We start from the raw sequence: 23,082 nt of genomic DNA, 5'->3' as shown, positions 1-23,082 counted from the left end.
GAACCGCGGACCTGTTTTATATACGCGCAGAATAGTTTTATATTAACATTTAAAAATCTAGTTAGTATTGGTATGGCAAGTAACCTTCAGTAATAGTAAAAAAATCACACAGCAATAGTACATTCATGTAGTTGTAAAAAAGCATGACAATATATTAAGCAATCCAAAGTATTCAGAATACTTTACTCTCATTGAGTAATGTAACGGAATACGTTATAAAATACATTTTGGTGCATGTATTCTGTAATCTGTAGTGTAATACATTTTAAAAGTAACCTTCCCAACACTGAATAGCGTATACAGCTAATTTTATGTGCTATGAATTATAAAATGCATACATACTGAATTTGTCACAATGGATACTCTACCTGTCCATTGGAATTGGTTTTGTCATTTGCTGAACTTACAGATTATTGTGACTATTGCATTGGTTTAAAAGTTGATGTTGATGATTCAGAATATATACACTATTTTAGGTTGTAAAATTAATGTTACAGTGGTTATAATTTGTCTTCTTTTTCCATTCTCTAGTAAGGAGCAGCAGAGGTCAGTGAAGACGATGTCGGTGTGGGAACAAAGGGCCAGCCAACTGAGAAAACAGAACCACGCAAGCTGTGAGGCGCTGTACAGTGAGCTAACTTCAGAAGAGCGACTGCACATAGCGTCAGCCCTACACATGCGGCCAGACATGAAGACTCACCTTGACCGGCCGTTGGTTGTTGAGCCCCACAGTGGCAGCAGCCAGCACCACCACAAGAAGACTTGCTTGTCAGAGGAGGCTGACACTGCCTCGGACCCACCTCCCCCTGTGCCTCACCAGCCCCGCCATCAGCACTACCACCGAGACAGAGAACGAAAACAGGAAACTAATGATAATGGGAGACATCACATCCATCACAGCCGCTCCAAAAACCATGACAGCAGCCGGGACAAACGGGGGAAGAGTGAGAGGTCCCACAGCCGGGAGGGAGGCAGGAAGCACCGCCATCAGTGTTCAGTGGATGACAGTGGAGGTTGGGGGAACGTAGGCGAGAGAGATCACCACCATCATCATTCACACCGGCAGTCCCGAGGTGGCAACGGGACAGTGAGTAGTGGAGGGAGGGGAGAGCGAAGATCTCGCCACAAAGATGGACATTTGTCTAACAGGAATGGAGATAGGAATTCCAGAGGAGGCAGTGGTGCCAGTGGAGAGAGAAGAAGGCATCGCATTCACGGATCCAGGGGACACTCCACAGAATCTAATGACAGAGAGAAGACCCATAGTCAGAGGTAAAAACTATGGTTACATATGGTAATACTGTTGTTCTGTTCACTATTTGATTTCAACTACACAGTGACACTATAAAAAGGCTGGAGCTTGGAATTTGAGCCCAAGGAGGTTACCTATAAGTGTTCAACGATAAATTTATAATATTTCATATCTACAATGAAAATGAGGGTAATTAACTCTGCTCCAAAAATTGGCTACCCTCTGCTACCCCTGGAGGCCATCACCGGATCTTCTTGTATCAAAAAAAAAAAAAAAACAGGACCATTTGTTTAACCCACTGCCCTCTGGTCGGCACAGGTCCCACACCTCCAGACTCACAACCTGCTTCTTCCCTGGGCAATTCGGCCTGATAACAAACACTATCAGCTCACACTCTGCCCCTGACCACTCATCTCACTCTGCCCCTGACAACTCACCTCACCAATATGAGCCATGGTTTGAGTAACCCTCATCACTCGAGCCACCCACACACAGACTCTAGTTAGACCAAGTTCTTTGCACTACTTCCAAGCACTTTGTTTTCCAATGTACGTCTCTCTTGTTTGAAATATATTCTACTAGTTTGTATATATTCCCTTTAATTTTATATATTTCTCCTGTTTATTATTAATTCCTGCTGTCTTACTATTTATATTTTATTGGCACAGTTGGCATGGAGCACACATAATTTAAAATAATTCAATAAAGAGGTGTTCTATTCTATTGTGGGAAAAAATAATAAAAAGGCAGACACCCCCTTTTCTCAGTAATAAAGGTGAATTACATGGACACATTATGCCTAGTTATAGGCATAATGTGTGAACCAGAGTTTCCTTGAGTCTCAACCAGAACAAGGAACAATTCCTGCAGAAGTCACAACATTACACAGTACACAGTAGAGGAACTAAGATTATATCTCTTCTTTTGGCACAGGTTTGGCGATTCAGAGGGTGAGTCCTTGGCTATCACCCCCCAGCAAGGCTCTGGGGGCACTAGCTGGCCTCCTGACCATATAGAAGACTCAGATAACCAGAGGAATGTCAGACGAACTAGGCAAACCTCCATCCAGATTCCTCCTGTGACTATCACCTCCCCACCTGGAGAGACCACCCTAATACAAAGTCAGTACCTAACCTATTAACATATACAGTGGCTTGCAAAACTATTCGGCCCCCTTAAACTTTTCTATATTTTGTCACATTACAGCCACAAACATGAATCAGTTTTATTGGAATTCCACGTGAAAGACCAATACAAAGTGGTGTACACGTGAGAAGTGGAACGAAAATCATACATGATTCCAAACATTTTTTACAAATAAATAACTGAAAAGTGAGGTGTGCGTAATTATTCAGCCCCCTGAGTCTTTACTTTGTGGAACCACCTTTTGCTGCAATTACAGCTAGGGATGGGTATCGTTTAGGTTTTATCCGATACCGGTGCCAAATCGGTACTTTTGAAACGGTGCCGGTGCTCAAACGGTGCTCAAACCGGTGCTTAAAGAATGGAGAACACAAAATTGGTCCAAAAACCTCTCATGTTCAGCTGTTTTTTGTAAAAATATAACAATGTTAGCCTTTTCTGCAGCTATGGGGCATATATGGTATCACTCTTGGCTGGAAGCAGTGCTTAAACAATGGAAAAAACACAAACTTTGTCCTAAACCTCTCATGTTTAACTGTTTTCCACTTTTTCTTTGGTCATTTTAGCCTTTTTAGCCAGGGTGAAGGGAGTATCTGCCATCAAACAAGAAGACAGCCGCATGTAGCTATGATGATGTTTGCTAGTTCACCTTACATGCATTAATGTAATAACGTGGTTAGCCTACTCAACGTAAATTAGCTACTCACGCAGAGAAGAACGGCTGCTGCCACCATCATCCGTCATCATTTCTGCTACACTGGCAGGGCTAGGGGCCAGGACTCTTCTCTTCGTGTTTTTGGGGGATGTTGCATAACAGGCAACCCGCCCGCAGTAGATGCGCTCGGTGCGAGGTCTCGCAGCAAGCTATCAAATACGGCGCATTTCTGGGCTTTTAAAAAAAACGCTATGCGTTGCCAGGTGTTTCATCGGATTTGAGGTGTTACCTCCTTTGACAGTATCACAGTATCAGCTTAAAGCACTTGTTGCAGGCTGCTGAGTTTGCATATTTTGCTATGAAGTACAGCCAGACTTTTGACCGCTTCGCCTTGGACATTTTTAATCTGTAGCTCTGCTCTAACAGAACGTACGTACCTGGCCCCGCCTACTATCCTCGGAAACGTAAAATGATTGGCTAGAATCTAAAGTGTATCACAGCTCAGGGAAAAAAAGCACCGAAATAAAGCACCGAAATGTGCGCTGCTTTTCGGTCTGGTTACTACCGTTTATGTCAGAACCGGTGCCATCATGGCACCGGACACCTCCGCCCCAGTCTCAAGTCTGTTGCAGACTCCAAGAGGTTTTCTTCCAAGATTGCCCTGTATTTGGCTCCATCCATCTTCCCATCAACTCTGACCAGCTTCCCTGTCCCTGCTGAAGAGACGCACCCCCAGAGCATGATGCTGCCACCACCATATTTGACAGTGGGGATGGTGTGTTCAGAGTGATGTGCAATGTTAGTTTTCCACCACACATAACGTTTTGCATTGTGGCCAAAACGTTCCATTTTGGTCTCATCTGACCAGAGCATCTTCTTCCACATGTTTGCTGTGTCCCCCACATGGCTTGTGGCAAACTGCAAACAGGACTTCTTATGGTTTTCTGTTAACAACGGCTTTCTTCTTGCCCCTCTTCCATAAAGGCCAACTTTGTGCAGTGCATGACTAATAGTTGTCCTATGGACAGATTCCCCCATCTGAGCTGTAGATCTCTGCAGCTCGTCCAGAGTCACCATGGGCCTCTTAGCTGCATTTTTGATCAGTGCTCTCCTTGTTCGTCCTGTGAGTTTAGGTGGACGGCCTTGTCTTGGTAGGCTTACAGTTGTGCCATACTCCTTCCATTTCTGAATGATCGCTTGAAAAGTGCTCCATGGGATGTTCAAGGCTTAGGAAATCTTTTTGTAGCCTAAGCCTGCTTTCAATTTCTCAATAATTTTATCCCTGACCTGTCTGGTGTGTTCTTTGGACTTCATGGTGTTGTTGCTCCCAATATTCTCTTAGACAACCTCTGAGGCTGTCACAGAGCAGCTGTCTATGGGCAACTGACTGCACTCAGACCAAAGGGGGCTGAATAATTACAAACACCTCACTTTTCAGTTATTTACTTGTAAAAAATGTTTGGAATCATGTATGATTTTCGTTCCACTTCTCATGTGTACACAGCTTTGTATTGGTCTTTCACGTGGAATTCCAATAAAATTGATTCATGTTTGTGGCTGTAATGTGACAAAATGTGGAAAAGTTCAAGGGGGCCGAATACTTTTGCAAGCCACTGTATATGATTAAGTTTAGTTCAGTTGTTACCAATGCTAATTTTGTATGGTTCTTTGTGGGCTTTTAAATCTGATTTTAAAAATACCACAACATCCCCAGGAAACTAAACAAAAGTCCCTGTCAGATGTAGCTCTTCCAGGGGTTGTGTCTTTGAAATTAATATTAGCTCTGGCTCTTTATGGCTTGAAGCTCTCTTGGAAGTAGTTTTGTTGCACAGGAGGAGCCCACAATGAAATGGTTTAGTTTTCACAGTTGAAGGATATTAGCTACATATTCTTTCTTAACTCTTGTCACTGATTTTGAGTGTTAAAGAGACAAGAAATAAGCCAGAAAATGAAATGAAAAGAAATCTGAAATGTGAACAAATAAATTAACGTGGGTATTTAGCTGATTTCTTTTTGTTTTAGTGAAGAACTCTAAAATAGTGTGATACGCAGTACACTTGGTATCATACACGAGAAAAAGAAACTCAACTTTAAATTCAGTTTGCTTTTATTTATATAGAGCCAAATCACAACAAGTGTTACCTCAAGGAGTTTTATATTGTAGGGGGATAGATCCTACAATAACATACAGAAGCTCAGGGACATCTCAAGCCCTCCAAGGTATAGAGGCCTATCTTCCCCCACCACTCCCCCTGCCAGTGACAGACGCATTGGTGGTTCTTTGTGTCCGGGGATGGACGTCCAGGCACGCACCGGCTCACTCCTGGTGGCTGCTTGTTGGGGCCTGGAGCCTGGGGCTCGCTCAGGCCCCTTCGGGGGTGGGGTACCCTCAGCCTCTAGGCCTGGGGTTCGGCCACGCTGGCACAGCTGGCTGCCGGCGGAGCTCACGAGCCCGTCACTGCAACCCCCCCTGGCTTCTGCTCCGTGGCTGCTGAGTGACTCCTCATCTGGGGCTCTCCTCAGCTCTTTCCAGGAGAGTGGCATGGTTGCCCCTACATTGATCTTCCTCGGTCTCTTGTGCTCTGAGGGCCTCTGGATGTCTGGAGCCTGGATCTCCTCCATACCTGCTTCATGCCCTGGAGGATGGGGCTATGGCCCCCCACACCCTCTAGCAGATCATTACATGAAGGAACCTTTTAAATACAAGCGCGCTCATGCTCACAGGTGTACACACGGGTGCTCACAGACACAAACTACACCCTTTTTGGCCTCTACCTCAAAGCACACTGTGCGCTGTCAATCCTATGTGCTGCAATAATATTCAATATTTAGTATTTACTGTTATATTCACATAGATCATCGCGATGATGTTGTTTATTATATTGCTCTCTTTTTTTGCTTGTTTTCTCTTTTCTTTCTCAACAGGTGATCCAGGTGATGTATTTTTTAGTGCTGTCAATAGATTTAAAAAAATTAACTAACTAATCTCACAATTTTCTGTCATTAATTGCGATTAATCACAATTACTTGATTAATAGCCAGGCTCCAATTACATTTTTTTATTCTTTATATTTTAAGATTGTAACAGACATTTATGCAACACAATTAAGTAAATGCTGAATAAACACAAAGAATGTATGCTGAAATTCAAAGAGAATTTTAATAGTTTTCATCAATCTTTAACACAGTGAAAACTTACAAAAAACCTTTAAGGCCATCAACAGTGACCGAACCCAGGCCTACAGGTTAAAGTGAATATTATAACAATAAAGGGTCCACAAAACTCAGTATTTAAAACACAAAAAGACACGGCTGAAAACCCAGAATGTTGAACATTTTTCACTTCAAAGGAGCGATCTGGCTTAGTCCTTCTTTGCACTCAGCCAGTTACTGAGGCAGACTATTCTGTTTACATTGTCTGATGACAAAGAAGCACGCTTCTTTTGAATGATGTGACCTGAGAGTGAGAATAATCTCTCACAAGGCACTGTAGTTGCAGGGGTTGACAGGTACTTGCGTGCAATAGGTGCCAGCCTGGCATGTGCTCCTTCTCTCTTTAACCACCACTGTAGTGGACACTCTCCTATGTCAATTTTGGGCTCTGCTTTGTACAGATTCAGACAGCAGTCTATAGCATCATCCTCTTCCTCTGTATCTGAATTAGGAGAACCCAGCAAGCAGATGGACATCTTGCTCTTCTTTGGTGAGAGTTCCTCTGTTGTCTGAGCAGATGGTTGGTGTGCATCCGTCTCTGACATCAGAAGGTCATGTACTGATGCCCACACCTCTCTTCTTTCATCTTTGGAAAGGCATTTAAGGTCTTTAAACCTGGGATCAAGGGCAGTAGCGATCTTCAGCCATGTGAGATTGCTGCTGTCCCTCCGCTGAGCTAGGTCTGTGGTAAAAACCTTCTTAAACCTCAAAACGTAGACATACGTATGTATATATATATATATATATATATATATATATATATATATATATATATATATATATATATATATATATATATATATGTATAAAACACCCAGCACGCCCCTGCGGGCGGTTTATCCTTCAAGCTCGGGTCCTCTACCAGAGGCCTGGGAGCTTGAGGGTCCTGCGCAGTATCTTAGCTGTTCCCAGGACTGCGCTCTTCTGGACAGAGATCTCCGATGTTTTTCCCGGGATCTGCTGGAGCCACTCGCCTAGCTTGGGAGTCACCGCACCTAGTGCTCCGATTACCACGGGGACCACCGTTACCTTCACCCTCCACATCCTCTCGAGCTCTTCTCTGAGCCCTTGGTATTTCTCCAGCTTCTCGTGTTCCTTCTTCCTGATATTGCTGTCATTCGGAACCGCTACATCGATCACTACGGCCGTCTTCTTCTGTTTGTCTACCACCACTATGTCCGGTTGGTTAGCCACCACCATTTTGTCCGTCTGTATCTGGAAGTCCCACAGGATCTTAGCTCGGTCATTCTCCACCACCCTTGGGGGCATCTCCCATTTTGACCTCGGGACTTCTAGGTTATACTCGGCACAGATGTTCCTGTACACTATGCCGGCCACTTGGTTATGGCGTTCCATGTATGCCTTGCCTGCTAGCATCTTGCACCCTGCTGTTATGTGCTGGATAGTCTCTGGGGCATCTTTACACAGCCTGCACCTGGGGTCTTGCCTGGTGTGATAGACCCCAGCCTCTATGGATCTTGTACTCAGAGCTTGTTCTTGTGCTGCCATGATTAGTGCCTCTGTGCTGTCTTTCAGTCCAGCTTTGTCCAGCCACTGGTAGGATTTCTGGATATCAGCCACCTCCTCTATCTGCCGGTGGTACATACCGTGCAGGGGCCTGTCCTTCCATGATGGTTCCTCGTCTCCCTCCTCTTTCTTGGGTTTCTGCTGCCTGAGGTATTCACTGAGCACTTGGTCAGTTGGGGCCATCTTCCCAATGTATTCTTGGATGTTCCTTGTCTCATCCTGGACTGTGGTGCTGACACTCACCAGTCCCCGGCCCCCTTCCTTCCGCTTAGCGTACAGCCTCAGGGTGCTGGACTTGGGGTGAAACCCTCCATGCATGGTCAGGAGCTTTCTTGTCTTTATGTCAGTGGCTTCTATCTCCTCCTTTGGCCAGCTTATTACCCCAGCAGGGTACCTGATCACGGGCAGGGCGTATGTGTTGATGGCCCGGATCTTGTTCTTACCATTCAGCTGACTCCTCAGGACTTGCCTGACCCTCTGCAGGTACTTGGTGGTTGCAGCCTTTCTAGCGGCCTCTTCATGGTTCCCATTCGCCTGCGGGATCCCCAAGTACTTGTAACTGTCCTCTATGTCTGCAATGTTGCCTTCTGGTAGTTCAATCCCCTCAGTTCTGACTACCTTCCCTCTCTTTGTTACCATCCGACTACACTTCTCCAGTCCGAACGACATTCCAATGTCATTGCTGTATAGCCTGGTAGTGTGGATCAGTGAATCGATGTCTCGTTCACTCTTGGCATACAGCTTGATGTCATCCATGTACAGGAGGTGGCTGACAACTGCTCCGTTCCGTAGTCGGTATCCGTAGCCAGTCTTGTTAATGATCTCACTGAGGGGGTTCAGGCCTATGCAGAACAACAGTGGGGACAGAGCATCTCCTTGGTAGCTCCCGCACTTGATGGTGACTTGTGCTATGGGCTTGGAGTTGGCCTCTAGTGTTGTACGCCACATCCCCATTGAGTTCCAGATGAAGGCTCTTAGGGTCCCATTGATCTTGTACAATTCTAGGCATTCCAGTATCCAGCTGTGGGGCATTGAGTCATAGGCCTTCTTGTAATCAATCCAGGCAGTGCACAGGTTGGTCAGTCTGGTCTTGCAGTCTCGGCTGATTGTTCTGTCTACCAGTAGCTGGTGTTTTGCACCTCTGGTATTCTTGCCAATTCCTTTCTGTGTCCCGCTCATGTATTGACCCATGTGCCTGTTCATCTTAGCCGATATGATGCCTGACAGGAGCTTCCATGTAGTACTGAGGCAGGTTATTGGTCGGTAGTTGGAGGGGACCGGTCCCTTCTTGGGGTCCTTGGGGATCAGGACCGTCCGGCCTTCAGTTAGCCATTCCGGGTGTCTTTCGTTAACTAGCAGCTGGTTCATTTGTGCTGCCAGACGCTCGTGGAGTGCAGTCAGCTTCTTCAGCCAGTAGGCGTGAACCATGTCGGGCCCTGGTGCTGTCCAACTCTTCATACTGGAGACCCTTTCTTGGATATCTGCCACTGTGATGGTTACTGGACCCTGTTCAGGGAGGTCGCTGTGGTCAGCCCTCAGATCCTCTAGCCACTGAGCATTGCCGTTATGGGTTGCATCCTTCTCCCATATGCTCTTCCAGTATTGCTCCGTCTCCAGCCTTGGTGGTGCTGTTCTCTTATTGTTCCCTTGCCACTGAGAGTACACCTTTGCTGGTTCTGTGGAGAACAGCTGGTTTATTCTCCTGCCTTCTATCTCTCTGGTGTACCTCCTCAAGCGGCTGGCCAAGGCTGTGAGTCTTTGCTTGGCAGTTTCCAAGGCCTCAGGTATGGACAGCTTGCTGTATTTCTTAGGCACCTTATTTGTCGCACCTTTCTGCAACTCCGTTAGTTGGCTAACCTCCCTCCGTGCTACTTTGATCTTGCCCTCTAGCCTCCTTCTCCATGGAGGGTACTGCCCCTTGTCGCTGTTCAACTTGTAGCCAAGCATCTCACTGATCACTGTTGCCGTATTGTAGATCAGCTTGTTAGTGTCGGTAATCGTGGTTGTAGGTATTGCCCGTAGTGCTGCATTAACATCATCTAGCAGACCTTCTGAGGGAACTTCACGTAATCTTGGTAACCGGCTACGCGGGATCCAGGTTTCAAGCTTGGCCATGATCCTATTTTTCAGGTCAGTTCCTCTCGCACTCAACGATCCTTCTCCTATCGCACTTGGGGCTATGTACCCAATCTCGGGTGGGGGTGATGATATCTCCCCCCTGACCTGGCGTCCTGACTCCTCCTTGCCGTAGCATTTGTGTTGTACCTCGTCAATCTCTAGCTGTGAGAGCAGTCCCTTCTTTCGAATGTTGGAACACTGAGCTACTAGTTGTTTCGCCGTCATTGTGGATGTTGGGTATCGAAGAATCCATAGGTCCCTCATCCTATTCATGTAGCCCCTTCCGCCGGGGTTACTTGCATAGTAGCATTCCAACAACGCCCTGTTTTCGTCTCTTGCCCACCGACATATATATATATATGTGTATATATATATATATATATATATATATATATATATATATATATATATGTGTATGTGTATGTATGTATATATATATATATATGTATGTATATATATATATGTGTATATATATATATATATGTGTGTATATACATTTCTGACATTCAAAAACAAAACAAAAACAAATCAGCGACCAATATAGCCACCTTTCTTTGTAAGGACACTCAAAAGCCTGCCATCCATGGATTCTGTCAGTGTTTTGATCTGTTCACCATCAACATTGCGTGCAGCAGCAACCACAGCCTCCCAGACACTGTTCAGAGAGGTGTACTATTTTCCCTCCTTGTAAATCTCACATTTGATGATGGACCACAGGTTCTCAATGGGGTTCAGATCAGGTGAACAAGGAGGCCATGTCATTAGTTTTTCTTCTTTTATACCCTTTCTTGCCAGCCACGCTGTGGAGTACTTGGACGCGTGTGATGGAGCATTGTCCTGCATGAAAATCATGTTTTTCTTGAAGGATGCAGACTTCTTCCTGTACCACTGCTTGAAGAAGGTGTCTTCCAGAAACTGGCAGTAGAACTGGGAGTTGAGCTTGACTCCATCCTCAAGCCGAAAAGGCCCCACAAGCTCATCTTTGATGATACCAGCCCAAACCAGTACTCCACCTCCACCTTGCTGGCGTCTGAGTCGGACTGGAGCTCTCTGCCCTTTACCAATCCAGCCACGGGCCCATCCATCTGGCCCATCAAGACTCACTCTCATTTCATCAGTCCATAAAACCTTAGAAAAATCAGTCTTGAGATATTTCTTGGCCCAGTCTTGACGTTTCAGCTTGTGTGTCTTGTTCAGTGGTGGTCGTCTTTCAGCCTTTCTTAACTTGGCCATGTCTCTGAGTATTGCACACCTTGTGCTTTTGGGCACTCCAGTGATGTTGCAGCTCTGAAATATGGCCAAACTGGTGGCAAGTGGCATCTTGGCAGCTGCACGCTTGACTTTTCTCAGTTCATGGGCAGTTATTTTGCGCCTTGGTTTTTCCACACGCTTCTTGCGAACCTGTTGACTATTTTGAATGAAACGCTTGATTGTTCGATGATCACGCTTCAGAAACTTTGCAATTTTGAGACTGCTGCATCCCTCTGCAAGATATCTCACTATTTTTGACTTTTCTGAGCCTGTCAAGTCCTTCTTTTGACCCATTTTGCCAAAGGGAAGGACGTTGCCTAATAATTATGCACACCTGATATAGGGTGCTGATGTCATTAGACCACACCCCTTCTCATTACAGAGATGCACATCACCTAATATGCTTTATTGGTAGTAGGCTTTCGAGCCTATACACCTTGGAGTAAGACAACATGCATGAAGAGGATGATGTGGACAAAATACTCATTTGCCTAATAATTCTGCACTCCCTGTATAACTAAGGGAGGGTTTAGGGTAATCTAATAACTACAAGCTTTTTCAAAAAGTAAAGTTTTAAGCCTAATCATCAAAGTAGAAAGAGTTTCTGTCACCCGAAGCCAAACTAGGAGCTGGTTCCAGAGAAGAGGGGCCTAAAAACTGAAGGCTTTGCCTTCCATTCTATCTTTAAATAACCTAAAAACCACATATAAGGCAGCAGGCCAAGAGTGGAGTGCTCTATGATTGATTTGACGCTATACAGGGCTCTAGAATGCGACCAATTTGGTCGGAAATACAACCTAATTTCTCAATGGTTCGACAAAAAAAAATCCTACGTTGTTGGAGCATTACGGCTACTGTAGTCAGGAGCGTCGCAGATTAATACGTACTGTGCTTCAACATAATATTACTATATTCTGTTTATTGTGCACCCCAAAAATGGCACCTGTTAAGAGACATGCTTACAAAGCGGATTTCAAACTCTTATCAGTCACTAAGTAGAACATGAGAATAAAGCAGCTGCGAGAGAATTCAACATTCATGAATCAATGGTATAGAAGTGGAGGAAGCAAGAAGAATGAGTTGACTAAAGTTCATAATCCGGTGTGTCTTATGGTCCAAAAAATACGGTAATTTATCTTCCTTGTAGAAATGTGCTCCAAATAAAGAACGTTGTGTTGACAAGACTGTTAGTTAATCATTTACAAATTAATATTGTCAGTAAGGACAGCAATTTTTAAAAAAAATGAACATCTAAAGTTGCGTTGTTAAGTGATGTGGTTGAAAAATTTAGGTGCACCTAATTTTTGCGCTGGTGCACCTAAGACAGAAAGATAAAATTGCACAGCAGCAGTGTGTGTATATGCTTTCTAATGATACTCCCTAAGGGAAGCATGCATAATGTAAACCATATTGGTCCTGGCATGGAACCCTGAGTAACTCCAGAAATAAACTTAATGCTTGAAGAGGACTATATATTTAAATGAAAAATTCTGAGCCTGTTACATGTGACTGACACCACCGCAGCCTTTAATTTCTATGGTATGCTCTAATTTCTGTAACAAAATATTGTGGTCAACAGTATCGAATTCTGCACTGAGCAGTGGGACAAGCACAGAGACGTGCCACTGCCAGAGGCCATGAGAAGATCATTTATAACCCCTACTAATGCTTTTTTGTACTGTGATGAATTCTGAAACCTGAGTGAAACTCTTCAAATAAACAATTTCTCTAAAGATGATCAGTTATCCGTTTTACAACTACTTAAAGATTTTTTGAGATTAAAAGGAAGGTTGGAAATTGGCCCCTAGCTGGATAAAGTGATGGCCTTTTAAGTAATGGTTGAGTTACTCCCAGCTTAAAGGCCTTTGGTACGTAGCCCATTAATAGATATAGGTTGATCATATTTAAAATTAAGATATATGTCGCAATGGCATGACATCTTTGAGTTGTAGGAAGCAATTACTGAAGATCAGCTGGAGAAAGACAGATAGAAATCAGATAGAATCAGATATGAACTCTGAGTGTGGACCAGGCGGACAATAGATAGACAACAACTAAAAACAGATTTTCGAGTTTTCCAGTCAGGATGCACGAGGCTAAGTGTCAGGCTTTAAAAATTAATTAAAACTCTGATGTATGGTTAAGGTGGAGTAGTGGAGATTGCTGTCACTCCCTCACCCCAGCCTGTGCTATCAGTTAGTATTAGTCAGGCATGTTAATTCATTTAAACTAACATAATCACCCTGCTGTAACCCAGTTTATGTAAAGCAGAGTAAATCAATATGTTGATGAATTATTAATTAATTTACTAACATGGACTTAGAAGAGAGATATCTGATGTTAATCCACAACAGTTTTTTTTTCATTGCAGTTTTGAATAGTATATTGTTACTTTTTTGTGATTTTTTTTTAAATGTTTAAATCATTTATTTTTTGCTGATGTTTGGTTTGTTTTTGGTGGCCTGTGAGCAGATAGTGTCTATGGGGATGGAGTTGATAACATGGTTTGTTAAATGTGGTAACAAGAGGAGAGAAGCTGCAGAGAGGTGTGTGTAACTCTGCAACTCTGCTTCCGGGTCCCAACTCTGTACAGTCTTTTTTTTTTTTTGTTATGTGATATTTGTTATTTTTTGTTTTTTTGTTTTGTTGTTGTTGTTTTTTTGGGGGGGAGGGCAGGCTGCTACATCCAAAGTGAAATGGATGTAATCGTTCCTAAGACCAGTTTTTCCAGAGAAACTTTTCCAGTCATCAATAAAGCTCAAATTGGTTTTAGACAGTCAGCAATTTTGGGAGAACATGCCAAATATCTCACACATGGTCCAGTTTGGGTGGGGACCAGAAAAAACTGCAGAGTCCGGTAGGGCTGGGCCATACCGTTCACGGTAATACCGGGCAACAATGTCATAATGTCGGGCAACAATAAGAAAATGAAATATCGTGATAGAATATGGGTAAAACCCGCATGCGCAGTGCCTTTGTTTTCATACGCAAATGGCAGAAAAAGCGTGCCGGCAACAGAGAATGAGAAGGGCGAAAGCGGATCGGTGAATGAAACGGATGAAACAGAATTGGTTCTATGTTGCAACTTCAGTGGTGTCGCACTGTTTTAGCTTTCGTCCGTCAGATACACAACAAAGCACTATTTTTGGTAGCGCATGCTAGCGGGCCGTCGTTATTACCATGTTTTTTGGAAAATATGGCACACTTAAAATCAATCCTTTGAGTTTTCCGAAAATCGACAGTGCCCCTTATAATCCCATGTGCCTTATGTATGAATTCTGGTTGTGTTTACTGAATTCGAAACGATTATTTGTGGTACACGGTGCTGGAAAATGTTTTAATACGACTTTGCTAAGCTACGAACGGAGTGATACGCACTGTGCTTCAACATAATATTACCGTATTGTGTGTGTATAACCTCTTTTTAAATATATATATGGTTATGCTGAGGATATGTCGGCCAATTTCCACTGGAAATGCCTTTTGGTTAAACTGTCAGCAAGGATTTTGCATTTGCACTGTTAAATTTTTATATAACTTTAATGCACATAAAAAACAGCTGCTTTTTTAATTGATTTTTTTTTTTTTTGCACGCATAAAGTTGTGGAGTTGTAAAGTATTTTGCCTAGTGTCAGTTATATCGTCACTTATATCGTTAATTATATTGTTATCGCAAATTTTCAAATGTATATCGTGATAAATATTTTTGGTAATATCGCCCTGCTCTAGAGTCCGGCATTGTTGTAGCAAAGTTGCACACTGATTCAATGTTAATTTTACTTGCCTGCAATTGACATTCTTGCCAACATGAATTATATATTTTTGCAGAATTTACATTTGTCGTTAGCCAGCATTTTCAGGGTTCCTTCAGTGCCGTGGAAGATAATTCCCTCGCTCGTGTTGGTGCTGAAAGACATTGTATTCATTTTTCAATGCTGCTCTGAGAAACACATTATATGACAGAAATAGTGATCTTGATGATGATGATATTCAGTGCCACTAATGAGCATTATCACGGTCTGATGATCTTTCTTTGCAGTGAACAGTATTGATTGTGAAACAGTGCCCATAAATGAGAAGACCCTGGAGGATCTAGGCCCAAGTGGGCCTAAACCCATCCTGCCTTACAGTTCAATGTTCATCTTTGGACAGACCAATCCGTGAGTTCTGAGCTCTGCTTCCTCCCTCCATATGGTTATAAGGTGCTACCACACTGAGCCATCACAACATCCTGTGAATGTTAGCCAGTGTAGCTCTTGGGTGGTATTTTATTTCATATCTGTAAAAAAGAACATATTGCATGTCTTACTAAAAGCCAATCTCATGGTACAGATGAGTGCTGACAGGCACCAGTTGTATATAGCATTTTAACACTGCTGGAGTGTGGGAAGGGACAAGAACAGTGAAGCAACAGCAAGTACTTACTTCTTTTTTCTTGGCCTCTTTTTCCTCAGGGTGAGGCGGTTGTGTCACTATATTGTGACTCTGCGTTATTTTGAGATGTCCATCCTGGTTGTCATTGCGATGAGCAGTATTGCTCTGGCAGCAGAGGACCCTGTCTGGACTAATGCACCCCGCAACAATGTGAGACACAGAGTACACAGTAATAAAACTACATACAATACCCACTGTACTCATACAGAACTGAGAGAAGTATATTTTCTTATCTTTTCTTCTGCCTGAGTCAGGTTTTTTATATACATTTATATATATTTTTTGTCTGTGTGTGGCGCCTAAAAATGGGGCCATACATCTATGATAGATTATTATATACTGGATTATTACGCAAGTAGAACTATTTCAGAATAGTATCTACAGTTTCTTTTCTACTTTGTTGTCTTTGTCAGTAATAATCGAGTCTTTTTACAGGTGCTCAAATATCTGGACTATGCCTTTACTGGTGTTTTCACTTTTGAAATGGTGATCAAGGTAAACACTAATACCATTTGAAATTCACTATTGTTCACTGTATTTAGTATGTGTTTTCATTATATTTTATCAGAAGCAAACTGGTGAGTCATTTCAGTTTTTACTTGCAGAAACCAAATAAGTAATACTATAATACGATACTGAGGCAGGAATGTACCTCACTGTGACCAGTGCAGTTCACTCAGTATATCTGCTGTGTTATGGTTCTTATATGTATAATCCACAGTATTTAAATCTGACAGTGTTCTGTCAGTGAGGAATTTAACACCATATTTAATCGCATTTCAATATTCATTTAAATCTGCAGTTCATGACTTTTGTCTTACTCTTCTGCCAGCGAGAGTGATTACACTGCTGTCTCTAACATTTTTTTGTTATTTTTTTATTTTTTGTCATACACTATTACCATTGTAATAGTGGATACTCATTATCAGCAAAAGTATAAACAGAAGAAAGTCCTTATAACAGTTGATTTTAATAGGTAATTTTAAGTTAAACAAAATAAGCAAAAGAACATAAATTACCTGTTCTTGGTTTAGATGGTAGACCTGGGGCTATTGCTTCATCCTGGATCCTACTTCAGAGACCTGTGGAACATCCTGGACTTCATAGTGGTCAGTGGGGCACTGGTGGCATTTGCTTTTTCGTAAGTTCCACAGCTTCTGTCTTTCTGTGATAAAATGAGACATTTACAGATATTGTTAATCCTGAATCTGGTGTGTTATGTGCAATATACATCAAATACCACACTACACTGAGAGATGACATATAATTTAAATGATAGTGCGTACCTTTGGTTAGCCAAATATACAGTCATAGCTACAGTCAAGTTTTGATAGTGGCAAAAACTGTGTTTTATATACTGTACTGGTTCAGTTTTCATTTAATTATTTTTACATGTTTCTAAGTGAAGAACAATCATTTACATTTCATGTTTTGCTTGTTTACCTGTTTTTTTAAAGATTCTCTTAGGTATGGATCCAAAATGTTAGTTTGATGCTCTCTCAGCCACTTAGTTATCACTAAGTACAGATTCACATAATTTCAGCAAATTGTTTCTTATTCACTGGAAGTGGCTGGACAATCGAAAAGCTCACAAACTGATCAACTCTGAGCACTGATAAGGCAGGATTGAGTCACCTTTATTCAGGTTTTGGTCCAGAAGCTGATATTGAGCATGCCACAGCAAACTGGAGAAATTATAAAGAAGAGGTGTCATAACTATAAGTACTGTCTCTTTGCATGAATTTGATTGTTTGTTTGTTTTTTGCCAAGGAACTCTTTGAAGCTTATGAAATGATTGCGATTATTTTTCACTATATCATTGAAACAAATGGCAAAATGTATGAAACACAAAATTTGTTCCTGTGCCAAAACGTTTGCCTTGACCACAAACACTATACACATACACTAACCTTACAAAAGCAGATGACCTCTTTATGTATGTGTGAGAGGTGTGTATGAGAGTGTGTGTGTGTGTGTGTGTGTGTGTGTTATGATATTGTACAATGTGCTAATTTACATAATCCTCTCCCTGTTTCTGTCCTGTTATCGTTTTGAAGGAGCTTCATGGGGTAATGCCTCCTCTACCTCTCTCATCTTGCCTGTTTGTGTCATTATCAGTGTGTATGTATGTGAGAAAGAAAACATACATGGCTTACACTGCAAAAACAAGTAATTTCCTCACATACTCGGTCTTACTTCTTGACATCTAGGTCACAAAGTATAAAGAAATTAAAGTTAAAATTAAAGTCAAATAATCTAAATTTGTCTTTTTTAATACACCAACAAATATCTACCCTGTTTACTATATGGAAATGTATTTGGCCACAATTCTATGAGGGAAACCGGACAAACACAATTTTCAAACTGTATAGAAATTTAAGCCAATACATTTTTCAGCATCCTTTTGTGAGTAAGATTAAATTAACTGCTAACAAAAATATTTTTCTGTTAAAATTGCCCACTTGTTTTGAATCATGCCAGAAGCTAGGGCAAATCCATTTTACACAGAACACAGTTATATTAAAAAGATTGTAAAATAGTGATTGTTGAAGGAAACAATCAGCAATGTCAGAATGACAAATTACCACCCTTATCTGTTTTGTTTTATTTTCTTTTGTTTGTTTGTTTTTGTTTAAGCAGTAAGCAGTATATGTAGTGAAATTGCTTGTGAGAATGTATCTTTTTGGCAGTGTGTAATGTTTTGTTTGGGACACACGCATCTGGTCCACCAGCTATTCATGCGTCATGCAGATTGAGAACCTGGTTCCAGCAGTGTATCGTGTTGCTTGGCATCAGGTCCTTGCTCTATAGCCATTTGTGCTATTTGGGGACATGGCACGATAGTGCTCATATCTCGTATCTTCCCTGAGCCTTTGAGAGGTGTTTTTATCAGCACTGTGTTTTGCCACAGCTTTGGTTAGACTGGAATGATCACATTAATTTCATATTAATTGTTCAGCAGAGACTTGTTAACATTACAAGAAAACTGGTGCCAGTGGGCACGAGTAGTCGTCAGAGAATATTGAGCTCGTAGCATGCGGATTAGAGTGTGCATGCTAGTACCATGTGACTGTATGCGTGCTCGTAAATAGAGGTGTTAAATGACATTCCTGTGACTGTAGTGTCACATGATTTCCATCTACACCGAAATGATAGGCAGTACTTTGCAAAGGTCTTGAGCCTGCCTTATTTCTTCATATTTTAAACGTAGATAAAAATTGGTGCAATGTCTTATATTAAATCATGTGGACATATACATTGAAATACAGTATATAAGTACACAGTGGGATGCAAAGGTTTGGGCAACCTTGTTAATAGTCATTATTTCCCTGTATAAATCGTTGGTTGTTACAATAAAAAATGTCAGTTAAATATATCATATAGGAGACACACAGTGATATTTGAGGAGTGAGATAAAGTTTATTAGATTTACAGAAAGTGTGCGATAATTGTTTAAACAAAATCAGGCAGGTGCATAAATTTGGGCACTGTTGTCATTTTATTGATTCCAAAACCTTTAGAACTATTTATTGGAACTCAAATTGGCTTGGTAAGCTCAGTGACCCCTGACCTACATACACAGGTGAATCCAATAATGAGAAAGAGTATTTAAGGGGGTCAATTGTAAGTTTCCCTCCTCTTTTAATGTTCTCTGAAGAGTACACGCACACACACGCACACATCCTCCAACCACACACACCCATATTTTGCTCCATTGCGGTTTCTTTCACACCTCAAACATTTAGTAAACAATTAAGCAAATACAAGTAATCTGCGATAAATTGCAGGTAGTAAGAAAATAAACTACTAACTCTTTTACGCTACATCCGCACCTACACGAGTATTTTTGAAAACGCAGCTGTTTCGTCCACACGTAAACGACGTTGGGAATCACCGAAAACGGAGATTGAAGATGAATTGCAGAATGGCAGATAGAGACAAAATACTGTTAATCTTACTGTCTGCAGGTTTTACACGCTTACATACACACGCAGTTACTGTCCCTCCATTTACAAAGGCAGAGGCGTCACGGTGTGATTATTTTATGTGTAGTTGTTTTTTTTTCTCCTGTGTAATAATATTCAACATTGCTATCAATGCATTTTTCAAAAGATGCCTCTCTGTGCAAAATAGGTTTAAAAACATAAACAGCTGTGGGATACTGTTTGTCCGTGATTTGAACCGAGGGAACAAATCGTGGCAGGATCTGCCTGATATTATTTGTATCCCACTGTAACTTTACTGTATAAAGTATAGTATAGTATGTATATCTCCAAAATGTCAGGAGTAGTTAGTCAATACAAGAAGTGTTTGTGAACTAAAAATCAAGAATGTGAGATACTGTTTGACCGTGATTTAAACAGCCCAGCGCTGCTCCCGACGAAGGGAAAACCAATTCTGCAGGGGAGACCTACCTCGGCACTTGTGCAGGTGAAACCAAAGGGAAGATATGCTTCACCATATTTTCTAGTCTTTGGCTTAGAATGAAGTTGGTTTGGAAACATATTCAGCTATGCTTCATCTCCTGCTTTGCGTTTCTGTAGGCGCCCCGTGCTCGCAGTGTCCAAGCGTTTTGTTTTTTTCCCCCCCTTGTCATCCCGCGCCCTCCCCCTGCCATGGCTCTGCGCGCCCCCTAGGGGGCGGGCGCCACACTTTGGGAAGGTCTGGTTTAGGGGAAGGATACAGAAAGCTTTCTCAGAGCTTTAAGCTGTCTGTTTCCACAGTTAGGAACATATTGAGAAAATGGAAGACCAAAGGCTCAGTTCAAGTTAAGGCTCGAAGTGGCAGACCAAGAAAAATCTCAGATAGACAGAAGCGACGAATGGTGAGAACAGTCAGAGTTAACCCACAGATCAGCACCAAAGGCCTACAACATCATCTTGCAGGAGATGGGGTCACCGTGCATTGTTCAACCATTCGGCGCACTTTACACAAGGAGTTGCTGTATGCGAGAGTGGTGCAGAGGAAGCCTTTTCTCCACCCACAGCACAAACAGAGCCGCTTGAGGTATGCTAAACCAGCTTCATTCTGGCATAAGGTGCTGTGGACTGATGAAACTAAAATTGAGTTATTTGGGCATAACAAGGGGCGTTATGCATGGAGGAAAAAGAACACAGCATTCCAAAATAAAAACCACCTGCTACCTACAGTAAAATATGGTGGTGTGGCCAGTGCAGGGACTGGGAATCTTGTCAAAGTTGAGGGACACATGGATTCCACTCAGTATCAGCAGATTCTGGAGATCAATGTCCAGAAATCGGTGACAAAGCTGAAGCTGTGCCGGGGCTGGATCTTTCAATAAGACAACAACCTGAAACACTGCTCAAAATCCACTAAGGCATTCATGCAGAGGAACAAGTACAACGTTCTGGAATGGCCATCTCAGTCCCCAGACCTGAATATTTTTGAAAATCTGTGGTGTGAGTTAAAGAGAGCTGTCCATGCTCAGAAGCCATCAAACCTGAATGAACTAGAGATGTTTTGTAAAGAGGAATGGTCCAAAACACCTTCAACCACAATCCAGACTCTCATTGGAACCTACAGGAAGCGTTTAAAGGCTGTAATTTCTGCAAAAGGCAGATCTACTAAATATTGATTTTATTTTATTTTATTTTTTTTGTGGTGCCCAAATTTATGCACCTGCCTGATTTTGTTTAAACAATTATTGCACACTTTCTGTAAATCCAATAAACTTCATTTTACTTCTCAAATAACACTGTGTGTGTCTCCTATATGATATATTTAACTGACATTTTTTATTGTAACAACCAAAGATTTATACCGGCAAGTAATGACTATTAACAAACTTTTGCATCCCACTTATCAGTATACTTATAAATATATAAATACGGTGTATAAGGCAAAAATGATGTTTGTACAAAAAGCCAATATTTTTGTATTAACATCTTTATTTATTGTCAAGAGGCACTTAACCATCTTAGGCAAGCTTTCTTTTAATTTCTCTGTAGTTTTCAGGAATAGTTCTACAGGCTTCCTAAAGGACATTTTAAAAAAAACCCTCCTCTTTGGATTTTGACTGCCTTTTGTTCCATTCTCTGTTCAGATGATCCCATGTTGCTTAAATAATGTTCAGATCAAGGCTAAGCTGTAGCTGATAATCCATTTAGTGTTTTTCTGTCAGGTATACTTTTACTGCGCTGGCAGTGTGGTTTGGATCATTATCATAATGAAAACTCTGGCTGAAATGCAGACTCAACTCACAACAGAGCCTCCAACATGTTTTACAGTTGGCTATAGACATGTGAATTCATCATTCCATAGGACATTCAGTCTAGTTCTTGTGTAATTTAGCATTTCCTTCCTTAGGAGTATTTGGTGAACTGTAAATGGATGAACTGAATGGCCAGCTGTATCTCTCAGGTCCTGTGTCCAGGTTGTTGCCAATGCTCTTTGGGAATCACCCTGTTGGTGAAAATATATAATAATATTTAGATAATATAATATTTATTTTTGCCTAACTGTGTCATTGTTGGTGTTTTTTTTCTGAAAATTGGAGAAAATGCAGCTAACTTTCCAAGAAAACAAAAAACTTAAAAAAAGACCTTCAGAAAATCTGGAAAACTATTGCTGAAGACCATTTTAAAAACATTACAAGAAAATCTGGATCCATGGAAGCAAAACATAAAGAAGTGAGGTGTGGTTCAAGACTTTTGCACAACAGTGTACATTATGTTCCTTGACAGACATCTGTCTAAATCATCATCATTGTGGATGATTTGTTCCAGACCTGTGCTCAGAAAGTAATACTAGTTAAATTAATGTTTAATGTTTTCAGTGACTAATGAGCATCACTGGCTTCAGTAGAAAATAAATTAAACTTTATGAAACTAGCTGTGGAAACAGCTACTTATTCTATTCTTTTCTGGGGGGGGGGGGTGTTTTTTTTTTTTAAATATGAAGTAAAAATAATAGAAACAGTGAAATAGACGGGATAGGAGGACAGATAAGAAAAAACTTACACAAACTTGAGAAGAGAAGAGACCTCTCCCAGAATAGGTAATAGACAACCAAGATGGAGAGGACATATAAGCTTTACCTTCTATCACAGTGAATTTAATTACTTTCGATAGCTCATAAACTGAAAGATAATTGAAAATCTGTTTTTTAATTAATTTTTACTATTTTTTACTTTTATAACTGGCTCATGTACTGCGTAGATGTGGATGCTACTACTAAGTTTATACTATATTAGATATATTTACTGGATTTGTGGAGAAAGAGAACTGAGATAATACCAGCTGATATCAACAAAAAATGCTAAATGTAGGTTTTTTAGATGAATATCAGCCAGTCCAAATTCAAAAGCTCTTTATTATGTAATGTGAAAGGATTCAGTAATTATAAAGTAAGCTCAGCATACAAATAAAATCACGTATAACCTAATCTGACTAGTTTCTCACACATGAGACTTACCTATACCTAGTTACCTATAGCTCTACACTGCAATACAAGAGCAATATTGTTTCCA

General features: G+C 41.4%; 2 protein-coding genes across 2 annotated transcripts in view; one reads left to right on the top strand and one right to left on the bottom strand.

The window, feature by feature from the left end:
* LOC147317005 (voltage-dependent N-type calcium channel subunit alpha-1B-like) overlaps window positions 1–23,082 on the top strand; it is a 337,402-nt gene that overhangs the window by 160,422 nt on the left and 153,898 nt on the right. Inside the window, exons 20-25 of the mRNA XM_086313576.1 lie at window positions 532–1,272; window positions 2,186–2,373; window positions 15,199–15,319; window positions 15,614–15,743; window positions 16,029–16,088; window positions 16,628–16,734. Of these exons, the coding sequence (XP_086169702.1) occupies window positions 532–1,272; window positions 2,186–2,373; window positions 15,199–15,319; window positions 15,614–15,743; window positions 16,029–16,088; window positions 16,628–16,734 (1,347 nt within the window). The remainder of the gene's footprint in view (window positions 1–531; window positions 1,273–2,185; window positions 2,374–15,198; window positions 15,320–15,613; window positions 15,744–16,028; window positions 16,089–16,627; window positions 16,735–23,082) is intronic.
* Window positions 6,413–6,985, bottom strand: LOC147317007 (E3 SUMO-protein ligase ZBED1-like; the record flags this gene model as incomplete). Its single annotated transcript, XM_086313031.1, has 1 exon — window positions 6,413–6,985. A coding segment is annotated over one exon (573 nt), but the record flags the coding sequence as incomplete, so codon positions are not given.

Source organism: Aulonocara sp. 'chitande type north' Nkhata Bay, linkage group LG12 (assembly GCF_057382095.1).
Source record: "Aulonocara sp. 'chitande type north' Nkhata Bay isolate Kocher_YH1m ecotype deep benthic linkage group LG12, A_spYH_male_GT1.1, whole genome shotgun sequence".
In the NCBI taxonomy this organism is placed as follows: Eukaryota; Metazoa; Chordata; class Actinopteri; order Cichliformes; family Cichlidae; genus Aulonocara; species Aulonocara sp. 'chitande type north' Nkhata Bay.
Note: the sequence above shows the minus strand (reverse complement) of the source record. Positions and strands in the feature narration are given on the sequence as shown.